At 46.5% G+C, this 11,932-nt stretch overlaps 1 protein-coding gene across 1 annotated transcript in view; it reads right to left on the reverse strand.

Annotated features, from left to right (window-relative positions):
• Positions 1-6: 6 nt before the first annotated feature.
• The window catches only part of PLOD1 (procollagen-lysine,2-oxoglutarate 5-dioxygenase 1), a 42,249-nt gene continuing 30,323 nt past the window's right edge, over positions 7-11,932 (reverse strand). The window contains exons 15-19 of the mRNA XM_027843931.1: positions 9,746-9,811; positions 7,841-7,945; positions 5,233-5,379; positions 1,984-2,109; positions 7-890 (exon numbers count right to left, since the gene is read on the reverse strand). Of these exons, the coding sequence (XP_027699732.1) occupies positions 735-890; positions 1,984-2,109; positions 5,233-5,379; positions 7,841-7,945; positions 9,746-9,811 (600 nt within the window). The 3' untranslated portion in view covers positions 7-734. The remainder of the gene's footprint in view (positions 891-1,983; positions 2,110-5,232; positions 5,380-7,840; positions 7,946-9,745; positions 9,812-11,932) is intronic.

Here is an 11,932-nt window from a genome sequence, read left to right on the forward strand (position 1 = left end):
GTGTGTGTGTGTGTGTGTGTGTGTGTGTGTGTGTGTGTGTGTGTGTGTGTGTGTGTGTAAATACCAGCCCTGGTCCTCCATTCTTCAGAGGCTGACCAGCCAATGCAGGGACTGATCTGAAACATAAATAGATTCCTTGCCTGTCCCCCTGATCCTGACCAGGTCTGTTGCAGGGGTGAACCCTTGGGCCCATCCTTGGGCAAGAGGTCTAGAGATGGGTTTGAGGCTACACATCAGATTTGGTCTGCGATGGGAAGCAGGAAGTCTGAGGACTGGGCTGACTGAGCCGGGAGGGCAGGATGTAAAGAGCACAGTGGTGCTCAGGAGCGGGGTCCTCCAAGGTTCAGTCTTGATCTGGGAGCTCCCTTTTTGGCCTGAGCTCAGCTCTGGGGTCTACCTCTCAGTCTATTCAGTTTCACAGTGTCCCTAGCAGAGTCTGGGGGATACTCGGCTCCTAAGGTGCAGGAGGAAAGCATCTCAGGAAGAAAATGCTGGGGAAGGGCAGTCGTTAAGGCAAAGGGTGTCTCCCAGAGCCAAGAGACCACAGCATTGTGGAAAATGATGTGAGCACTGAGTGGGAGGCTATCCATTCCAACTCCCATCCTGGGCTTTCAGCCTCAAAGAAGGACAAGAAGAGCTCTGAGGCTCAGCCAGAGTTAGCCAAGGGTCAGTCATGGAGGACCCCTGGCCTGGTCAGAAAAGGGGAAAGGTCCACAGTGACAAAGTCTGGGCTCTTAAGGATCGACAAAAGAGACAGCGATGTATCGAGTTCCTTTGGTGGTTGGGAGCCCTTCGTGGTAATGGGTGAGTCGGCCCGGATGCATGAGGGTCCATCCTTTTCGGGGGGCTCTAATGGAACAATTGTAGCGGATGAACCGGCAGCCTCCTCCCTAGGATACACAAGATGGAGATCAATGGGGAAAGAAGTTCCAACCCAAACCCTTCTTCAAGATCTATCTCAAGTCCCACCTCCTCCAAGAATTCAGCTATCCTGACTATCCATCACAGGCCCCCTCCAAGAATGCTGCTGACCATATCACAGGCCTCAGTGATCCCTCCCTCCTCTGAAATCCTTTATAGCCTTTGGCTATAACTCCACAAGCCAACCAGTGTGACTAGTTAGAGCGAGAGACCACGGAAGAGATGCTCAGAAGCACAGAGGCTCAGACCCTTTTTCTGGGCTCCAAGGCTCCTCCACCAGCTGCTGACCCATCAGCTCACCACCCACATTTCCCTAATTTTCCAGCTCTCCCCCTCCAAACCCATGCCTTTACCTTCCTCCCTCTAGAAAGCTCTAATGAGTTTTTTTGGGGGGGCAGGGGGGTCCTGACCTGCAATTCCACTAGTAGGGAACTCTCCATGGGGGCAGATAGACAACTCACTGGTAATTTAGTTTTAAGAGAATTGCCAAGGGCACTGAGAGATTAAGTAGTGGTAGTAATTAACTGATGATAATAATACTCTAATTTGGATAGCATTTTAAGGTGTGCAAAAAGCTTCACATACATTAATTTATTTAGTCCTCACAACCACCCTGGGAGGTAGGTTCTATTATGCCCATTTTACAGATAAGGCAAAGAGAAATTAAGGAATTTGCCCAAGGTCATTCAGGTAAGTGTCTTTGGTAGGATTTGAATTTAGGTCTTCATGACTCCACGTGGGCTCTATCTACTGTGCCACCTAGCTGTCCCCAGTGATCTGCCAGGGTCACACAGTCAGTATGGATCAGAGACAGGACTTGCTGCTCCAAAGGTGGCCCCTTCATCCACTCTGACATGTTGCCTTTTCCTCCCTGGTTAATCCCACTCAGGGCCATTACTCCCAGCCTTTCTGTACCCAGTCTGCTTCAGATTTCTCTGCCCTTATCTGGGACAGGTCTCTGAGTATCTCTTGCCTATACATCCTGTGTCTGAAGCTATATTCTGATGGACCTCTAACACTACTACCCTCCCACCAGGGGCTATGACTGCAGGAAACTCTCACCTCATAATCCACGCCCACCCTATTGAGGGCGATGTTGATGGTGAAAGTGGATGCATCATGGTGTGGCATCAGGGAGGGCTGCTCATCTGGCTTGTAGCGGACCACGAAGGCTAGATCAAACTGGGCCTGGGGGTGAGGGCAAAAGAGAGAAAGCACTGCTTATTAACCCAGTACTAGGCACAATTCCTGCAGTAGGTGCCATGGTCCCTTTGGTCACATGTTGACTTTTACGGGTTGAACATGTCCTAATTCACTCAACAGACATTTCTAGTGGGGGCTCTAAGGGGGTTGGGGAGACAGCAGGGGCAGAAATGTCAATGACCACAAAGGCCTTCTCCATACCATCTATACAGATCCTTGCAACAATCAGTAAATCAACAAACATTTATTAACTGCCTATTATTCTCAAGGCACTGGGAAAAAAATAATTCAAACAGTCCATCCCTTCCAGGAGGGACCTTCTAACTGGGGACATAAAATAATGTGTGAGCTTTGGGAAGCCCAAAGTCAGAGCTAGAACGCTAGTGCCTAGTGGCCATGTGCTGCAGATGGGGCACTCCAAATCCCAGCATCCAGGAAATCCCTGACTACTGAAAAGAGGGAACTGTCAGACAAGTATGAAGAATTCATGCTTCTCCCGAAAGAGAATGAACCCTGGCCCTCAGGGCTCCGACAGATGGCATGACTTTGGGGACAGAAACAGACTCAAGAAGGTTTAGATAAAACCACCATTTCTCAGAGGAAGCTCAAAGGGTTAGAGCTGAGGAGAATGACTAACCTGCTTTCTCCCTAAATGGACCCTGGGAGCCGCTGCCACAAAGGAGCTGGGGTGGGGCAGCCCCATGCCCTTTGTACAGGAGTCAGAAGAGCCTGGATGGGAGGAGGTGAAGCTGGAGCTTCGCTCCTCAGCCTGGCATGCAAGGACTGATCTGGTGACAGCCTGCCCCTCTGGAGGATTTCCTATCACTGCCTTTGGTGAATTCTTGTTGTTGTTCAGTCATGTCTGACTCTACGTCCATGGAGTTTTCTTGGCAATGACACTGGAGTGGTTTGCCATTTCCTTCTCTGGTGTGTTCCCATTTTACAGATGAAGAACTAAGGTAAATAGGGGTTAAGTGACTTGTCCAAGGTCACATAGCTAATAAGTGTCTGAGGCCAGATTTGAACTCAGATCTTCCCTACTCCAGGCCTGGTGCTCTATCCACTGTACCACCTCGCCACTCCTCTGTGAATTCTACAGTACAGCAAAAATGCTCTGCTAGTTGTCACCCCAACCCTCCATTTCCCTTGCTGCCTCTCTGGGCTCACTCACAAAGGCCAGCACTCACAGATAGCTTGACCTTTCCCCTACAGTGACCTGCCCCTAGTATGTATCACAGACAGGATTTGCTGACTTCCAGGCTCCTCCTCTTCCTGACTCAAGTGCCACCTCCTCCATGAAGCCTTCCCTGATTCCTCAACTTCTTAGTGCTCTCTCTCTGTATTTATCTGTGTGCTTGTAGCATACCCCAGCAGAATGACAGTTTCGTTTTCTTTTCTTTAGATGCCCAGCTCCTAGCACACCATGCCTGGCATATAGGAGGTGCTTAATTAAAAATTGCTGAACGTGGCCCCAAAGAAGAGATAAGAGAAGATACCTCCCCCTACTCCTTTGCAGAAGTGGAAGGTCCATAGGTATGGAAGACTGTAGAGACTGTCAGATTTTTTTGATGTATTGATATGTTTTGCTAATTTTTTTCTTTAAAAATATCGTCATTTAAAAATATTTTCTTTAAAAATATTCTTTAAAAAATATGGGTCACTGGAACAAGGGAAGGAGACAGATACTGAGGAAAATTTAGGTGATGTTTTAAAAACCTTAAAAAAAAAAAAACACCCAATTGCTGAATTGAATTGAATTGTAGAGAGGTTGGCTTGCTTAATCCTCCCAGACCTTGCTGACTTCCTGGCATGTGATGACATTCTAACAAGGAAGTCTGATTCTTCTCCACCTCAACACTTCACTCAGGTACCAGGTGGCTAGGACTGCAGCATCATTCTCCCTAGAGGGTGTCATGCTCTTCTTCCTGAGGCACTACAGGCAATCAGCCTTGCAAATAAGCATAGCCCAAGAGACGGGATTGTGCAAATGGAAAATTCAATTCAAGCCAAATCAGTTCCCAGGAAGACTTAGAAATGGTCCTTTGAGGTCATCCAGACCATCCCCTTCCTTTTAGAGATGAAGCACATTTATTAGGCACTTTCTATATGCAAGGTACTGGGCCAATAAAAAAAAAAAAACAACCAAACCTTTGATTAAGTCAATTCTCTACATGACCTGGGGGGAAATGAGATGAAAAAAGTCCTCTTTTTTCAAATTTATGATACTTGTTTAAACAACTCATTTGGCACTTAGCACTGATAGCCTTGTAATGTCGAAAGTTGTTGATTAGCTACTGATGTTATTCATTCATGTATTTAATTATTTATGTCTTGTCTCAATGATACTGTGAAATCCCCAAGGGCCTGGTCTGTATCATGATGTTCCCTGGAATACTGTGGCCAGGACTGCACACACAATAGAGTACTCAATAAAGAAATAAATGAATAAAAATACTAGTATGTCCTCCCTCCTCTCAAGTAGAGAGGTGGTGGACTACATGCTGCATACACCATCAGGAATACTGTCTGTTCCTGGTTGGTTTTTTTTTTTTTTTGGCTAGTTTTCTTTGGTATAAGGAATGACTAGCAATGGAAAGTTTATATCAGGAAATGATTGCTTAAGAAAGGCATTAAGAAAACTTTCTTAAAAAGGGGAAAAATGGCATATTAATTATCTGGTTGAGAAGATTCTCAGACTGATTTTGGAGCCACTTTAACTAAAGATGGCTGGATTCAAGGGCACGGGGTAAGTTTTTCAAATAGCAGATCAGACTAAGGAAATTGTTCTCAGAGTCGATGCTGAGTCAGTCGTGGGGCATCCCCATCCTGAAGGGGAAACTCAGGCAGCTTTGTTGTCATCCAGAGGCCCCCAGAAATCCTTGGGTCTGTGCACAGTCAGTAGAATATTGAAAAGAGCTGACTTGCTTTTGCTTTCCTGGAAGGGGGGACCATTAGAGCCACATCCCTTCTCATTGCCTGACCTGGGTTGGAGAGTGGGGGAGGACCAGTACCTACCTCTCTACCTTGAGTACTCCCTAACAGCTTGGCAGGTTCTTAGGACCTAGCTGGGGCTGTCCTTCTTGGTCAGGGTCTGACAGGTGTTCTTACCCTGGTGTAGTATCCCGGGTAGAGTTTCTCGGTCATGGGGGCGATGTATTCCACCAGGAACTTGTGCCATTCTCTCTCAAACTTGATCTGGTTCATATGGATGTCAATTGTCGGGACGTTTTCATAGCCACCCTGAATTCGGGTGTCCTGGAATTCAGTTACCAGAGGATACCAGTTAGCTCAATGAAAATAGACCCCAATACTCCTCTGTACTTTTAGAGTGGTACCTGTGTTTTTTGCTCAGTAACCAAATCAATGCCTACATGTCTAGACTCCACCTTTTCCACAGATCTCAAAGCATCTAACAGTTACTAATGGCAATCAAGATTTGGCTAGGTTCAATGATCTCACAATGGACTAGAGTAGTACACAGAGGTCAAATTTGATAGTCAGGAGACTTACATGCATGTCCACGTGGACAGACACATATAGTTCCCCTACATGCCTCCACATTTGAATGGGAGGAAGGAATGGAAAGAGCCCTGTCTTGGAAGTCAGGAGGAAAAAAAAAAAGGCAGGCCTGGTGGCACACACCTGTAATTCCTGCTCCTGGGGGAGGCTGTGACTGGTGGATATCTTGAGCTCAACTCACGACTTCTGAGCCACAGTGAGCTAAGCCAATCAAGTGTCCGACTAAGCAATACGGCAGCTCCTAAGAGCAGGGGGCAACCAGGTTGCCCTAAAGATGGATATCAGAAATGGAGCAAGGCAAAGTGCTAGGGCTGATCACTGTGCCATCTACCTACTCCAGGACAGAGTCATCAGAAACAAAAAATTCAGAGCTAGAAGGAACTGTAGGAACATGAATTGTCAGATCTGGGAGGAATCTTACAACATGGACTGTCAGAATTGGAAGGAAGCTTAGAACATGGAATGTCAGAAGTGAGAAGGACTTAGAAAACAATATCAGAGCTAGAAGAGACTTTACAATATGGAATGTCAAAGCTAGAAAGGATCTTAAAACATCAAAAGTCAGAGCTGGGGATGCACCTTAGACTGTAGAATGCTAAATCTAGGAAGTCCCTTAAAATGTGGAATTAGAAGGAGTCTTCTAAGAAATAAACCTAACCCTATCATCTTACTTTCTTTTTTTTCAAACGAAACTGATTTTTTGAAAAAGTTATGAATGCGATTGAGAGGAACGTGGGACATGATAAGCAGCTAAGCAATGTGAATGCAGTATTTGTGGCTAAGGCCAGGGATTCTTAATCTGGGGTTGATGAACTTGTTTTTTAAAAAAAATATTTTGATAACTGAATTTCAATAATTGATTTCCTTTGTAATGCTTTGTATTTTATTCATTTAAAAACAACATTTTGAGAAGGGGTCAATAGGCTTCACTGGACATTGCCAGAGGGGGTCATTAATGGCACAAGATTCCAATTCCCTGTTTTATATTTAAAGATCCTTAGATTTGGAGCCTGAGGATCCAGATTCAAGTTCAAGCTTTGCCGTTTAGTTCCTGTGTGACCTTAGATAAGTCACTTAACCTCTGTTGGCCTCAATTCCCTTCCAGTTGATCCTACTTAGAAACCTGGTTACTTCCATTCTGAAAGATTTTCAATCCCATAAACAAACAGCCTGGGGTATACTACTACTACTACTACTACTAATAATAATAATAATAATAAAAGGTAGCATTTCTATAGCGGTTTAAGGTTGGTGGAGTCCTTTTACTCGCTCTCATTGATTCCTTACAACAACCTTGGGAGCTAAGTGCTATTATTATCCCCATTTTACAGATAAAGAAATTGAGACTTGAGAGAGGTGATGTGCTCTGAGACATTCATCTAGTGAGTGTCCAAGGCAGGATTTGAACTCAGGTTTTCTTGATTCCAGACCTAGGGCTCTATGCTAGGTATGGTGGTACCTCGCCACAATGTAGACACTCAGTCAGAAAAAGCAGAACTGAGCACTCAGGACTCTGAGGATAGTTGTTATTTGTTGTTTTTTTTTTTTAACTTTTTTATTACTCTTTTTTTTCTTAACATCACCATAGTTCCCCACCCCAACATCCCTCCCCTTACTCTTCCCAGAGAACCATCCTATATAACAGATAGTATTTTTTAAGACAAAAAGGAAGAAAAAGACACTTCTGTGCTTCCATCTCTCTTCTTTCAAGCCAGGCTCATTCCTGATAATTTTGCAATCTTGAGTTCAAATCTGACCTCAGATGCTAATTAGCTGGGTGACCCTGGTGACTCATCCTTGTTTGCCTCAGTTTCCTCATCTATAAAATGAGCTAGAGAAGGAAATGGCAAACCACTCCAGTATCTCTGCCAAGAAACCCGCAAAATGGGGTCACAGAATCAGACATGTCTGAAATGACTGAACCACAAAAGGCCTCTCTCAAAAAAAAAAGAAGGCTGCTCCCAGAGCTAGGGAGAGTGGGTGTAACTTGCTGTGAAAACAATAAGGCAGCTGGCGAAGACCGGCCCCATCCCCGCTCCCTCCCTGCCAGGCCCAATGCTCTTCGTCTATCCCATCAGAATTCTTAGACATCTGCCCCCTACTCAGCCCCTGTACCTGCCCTCTTGGCACCTATGCTGACTTAGTGACCTGGACTAGGAGAAGAGTTCACCTGGAAAGAGAAACAGATGTCCCTCACCTTGTTGTCACCAGCCGACCACTGACCAAAGTGCTCCATCTCCTCTACCAGCTCATCGCAGGCCGTTTCCGTGAAGATGGGAAACCAGTACACATCTGGACAGGGCTAGGGGAGACAGGACCCACCAACAGCAACCATAAATATTTATTAAGCACCTGCTCTGTACAGAGCACTGTGCTAGGCTCTCGGGGACAAAGTTTAGCTCAGAGGCTGACACTGCACTCTGGGAACTCAAGTAATGGATAGGTATACACACCAATGCTATACACAGGTCATTTATTCTGAGTTTATCAAAGAGGAACAAACAGAGGGCTGAATAAGTCCCTGGGGGAAGGGTCCAGGAAGGACTAGTAGATTAGGCAGGGAGCATTTGGAATGTGCCCTGGGCAGGAGATCAACATGGGAAGGGAAGGAGCAAGGATGTTCTAGGCGTAGGAGACTGGCCGAGTCATGGCAAGAAGGCAGAACACAAAGTGTGTTCAGGGGACAGGGGGTCATCCACTGATTGGGGTGTAGCATGTTTAGAAGTGAATCAACATGAAGGTAGGGTGGTGTCAGATTATGGAAGGTCTTGAATGTTAGGTAGAAGAATCTGAACTTTACATGGTAAGATTTAGGGAGCCACTGAGGATTTTGGGCAGTGGGAGTGACATGATTAGATCTATGCTTAAAAATTAGGGCTATGAGCAGGGGCAGAGCCTGAGATCTGGGGAAAAGAGGGAGAAGAAGAGAGAAAAAAAGAGAGGGAAAGAGAAAGAGAAAAAGATATGGAGGGAAAGAGAGAGAAGTAGAGGGACAGAGGGAGGGAAAGAGAGAGAGGGACGGAGAGGAATAGAAAAAGAAAGAGACAGGAAAGAGGGAGAGGACAGAGAGATGGAGGGAAAGAGAGAGAAGTAGAGAGGGACAGAGGGAGGGAAAGAGAGAGAGGGAGGGAAAGGAATAGAAAAAGGAAGAGAAATACAGGAGAGAGGGAGAGGACAGAGAGATGGAGGGAAAGAGAGAAAGGGAGAGAGGGACAGAGGAGGGGAGGGAGAGAGAGGGGGGAGAGGAAGAAGAGTGGGAGTAGAATGTCAGGATGGGTGAAGGGAGCAGGAGGAAAGGGATAATTTAGGCACAGGGATTGATACACTTGCTTTCTTCCTTTTTTCCATTCTTTGCTGCTCATCCCTATCTGCACCGCCCCCCTGCCTGGACACAGCCCTGTCAGTCACCCTCCCTCCCCTGCCTTAGAACATGGCTGTACGGGGGCAGCTAGGTGGTGTAGTGGATAAAGCACTGGCCCTGAATTTAGGAGGACCTGAGTTCAAATCTGGCCTCAGACATATAACACTTACTAGCTGTGTGACCCTGGGCAAGTCACTTAACCCCCATTATTCCCCTCCCCCAGAAAAAAAAAAAGAACATGGCTTAACAAAGCCTCAAGCTTCCCATGGGGCTGTGGCAAAGGGGACCCTTTGGGGAGGCCCATGCTGGTCAGAGAAGGCTTTAGTTCCTTCCCAGCATGCCCTCTTGCCACTTGTTCCCCAAACCATGCCATAGCCATTCACTCTGCTCAGAACCCATGTCCAGGAAGTGTCCTGGTGCTGTGATGAGGATAGCCCTTCAGCCCGGACTGAACTCTAATTCTAGCTGGGATAGTCAGGATAGAAAGAAGAACTGGGCTGAATTCCTACAGAGCAAGAAGCTTGGCCCCATCAGCTGGGCCATCCCTGGTGACCACCACTCACATGACAGGATCCTGCTGTTCTTCTGACCCCAGTAGTTCCCCAGAGGTCAGTTCCCAGCCAGGACAAAACAGGAAGGCACATCTGTGCAGGCTCAGAGTCCAAAACATCTCCCTGGCAACCGCTCGCCTCCCCCTCCCTCTGCACAGCTGCTCCCTCCCACATCCTGCGGCTATCTTACCGTCTCCACCAACTTCCCTTTGAGGGCCTCTGTGTAGTTCTCGTGGATGTATTTCTCCTTCCAGTCCTGTGGTGAGAGAAGCCATGCTTTTTAACATTTCTGAGCACTTTCCCAGCATCACAGAATTTCCGGATTGGAAGGCCCCAACTTAAGCCCACCATTCTTCTAAAGTCTGTAACGTTGGCATTAGTGAGTCAGTCAGTCAGTCAACTTTTATTAAGCTCATACTATGTATCAGGCACTGTGCTAAGAACTGTAGATACAAAGAAAGGCAAAAAGACAGTCCCTGCCCTCAAGGAGCTTACAGTCTAATGAGAGAGCCAATATGCAAGCAACTATGTTTTGTTTATACTGCTAAAAAACAGTTCATTAGAGACTATCCTATAATCTCCTGCAATGATGGCACATATAATGATTAACAACAAATGATTAAACAACAATTTAGCAAAAATGCCTTGGTTTCTTGTTTAGTATGAAAAGACAGCATATCTGTGGACAACATCGGCCCCTAGAATCCTAGAACCAGGCCAGGGAAATCCAAGTTCCACTTTATACGGTTCTACAAGTGTCTAAAGAGACACCATACCCCACAAAAAATCCAAGAAGAGGCCTTACCTCCTGGCCAAGGGGAGGGGGACTGATCAGACAGTGGGATGTTGCCATCTACAGAAGGCAGATGGGGCAGGAAACTCTTCCCCAAATCAACTCCAGTAGCCACTGATTTTGCTCAGGATCCAGCCCCAAAAAGAAAAGCAGCCTTCCCCTCCTGCTTAGGGTGGTGTGCTTATGCTACTATCCACAGCAGTAACCCACAGCCCAAAGGCACCCCCACGCATGCACACTGCCGAAGGCTCCTAACTGCCAGGTCCATCTGTTCTGATTGTGACACTTCAACAAGCTTCTGGAAAGTCTGTTAAGGAACAGGAGTCATGGGCCACAGGACTCCCTCTTCGGCCAAGGGCATAACTCATCCCTGGCAAGAGTCAGTTCTTAGCGACATGTTTTTATCCTTGGGACTTGAAGCGGCAAGACAAATAGAAGACATACAAGGATAAGATACACACAGGATTAACTGGAGATAATCAATAAATGGAAAGGCATTAAGGTTAAGGCATTATCCTAGCATCCTCACTCTCCCTCACCCCATATTTCTAATCAGTTGTCAAATATTATTTCTGAATCCACAACATCTCTCCCATCCTTCCCCTTCTCACTCCTCAGTTACCCTTCGTTTGGGCCCTCAGAACCTCTCACCTAGACTTCTGTTTCTTCTCCCTGCCTCAAGTCTCTCCCCACTCCAATCCATCCTCCATTCAGTCACCAAAGTGATTTTCCTAAAGCCCAGGGCTGACCATATCACCTCCCTACTCAATAAACTCCAGGGGGACCCTATCACCTCCAGGACTGAATATAAAAATCCTCCGCTTGGCATTCAATGCCCTTTGTAAGCCAGCCCCCTCCTAACACCTTCCTGGCATTCTTAAGCCTCACACCCCACCAGGTTCTCTTAGATCCAGTGACACCAGCCTCCTGGCTGTTCCGGGAACAACGCACTCCATTGCCTGGCCCCAGGCATTTTCTCTGGCTGTCCCCCATGTGGGCATGGGGCTGCTCTCCCTCCACATCTCTGCCTCCTGGCTTCCCTGGCTTCCTTCAAGCCCCACCTAAAATCCCATCTGCTACTGGAAGCCTTTTGCCAACCCTCTTAATTCTAGTGTCTGCCCTCTTGTAATGATTTCCTAATTATCCCGCACATAGCTTATTTGTACATATTGTTTGCTTGCTGTCCACACTGTTAGCTTGTGAGATCCTTGAGGGCAAGGACTGTCCTTTGCCTCTTTTTGTAGTTCCAGTGCTTAGCACGGTGCCTGGCACAGAGTATGTGCTTAATAAATGTTTGACTATCTGACTGGCAGAGTTGTTTCAGGAGAAACAAAGTAAGACTCTAACACTGGCTCTTCATCAGAAGCTGATCATATTGTGTCCCCAACCAGCAAGCTGGTAACCCACCTTCCTTCTGCCTCCGTTTCCCTTTCAGAGTTCCTAGGCTTATGAAAGCTAGAAGGAAAATCAGATTATTCTGAGTCAACCCTTTCATTTTTACAGATGAGGAAAGTTGGGCACTAGGGAGATTGAGTTGGTGTGTGTGTGTGTGTGTGTGTGTGTGTGTGTGTGTGTGTGTGTGTG

The sequence above is a fragment of the Vombatus ursinus genome, unplaced genomic scaffold, assembly GCF_900497805.2.
Source record: "Vombatus ursinus unplaced genomic scaffold, bare-nosed wombat genome assembly UNPS02014932.1, whole genome shotgun sequence".
Lineage (NCBI taxonomy): Eukaryota > Metazoa > Chordata > Mammalia > Diprotodontia > Vombatidae > Vombatus > Vombatus ursinus.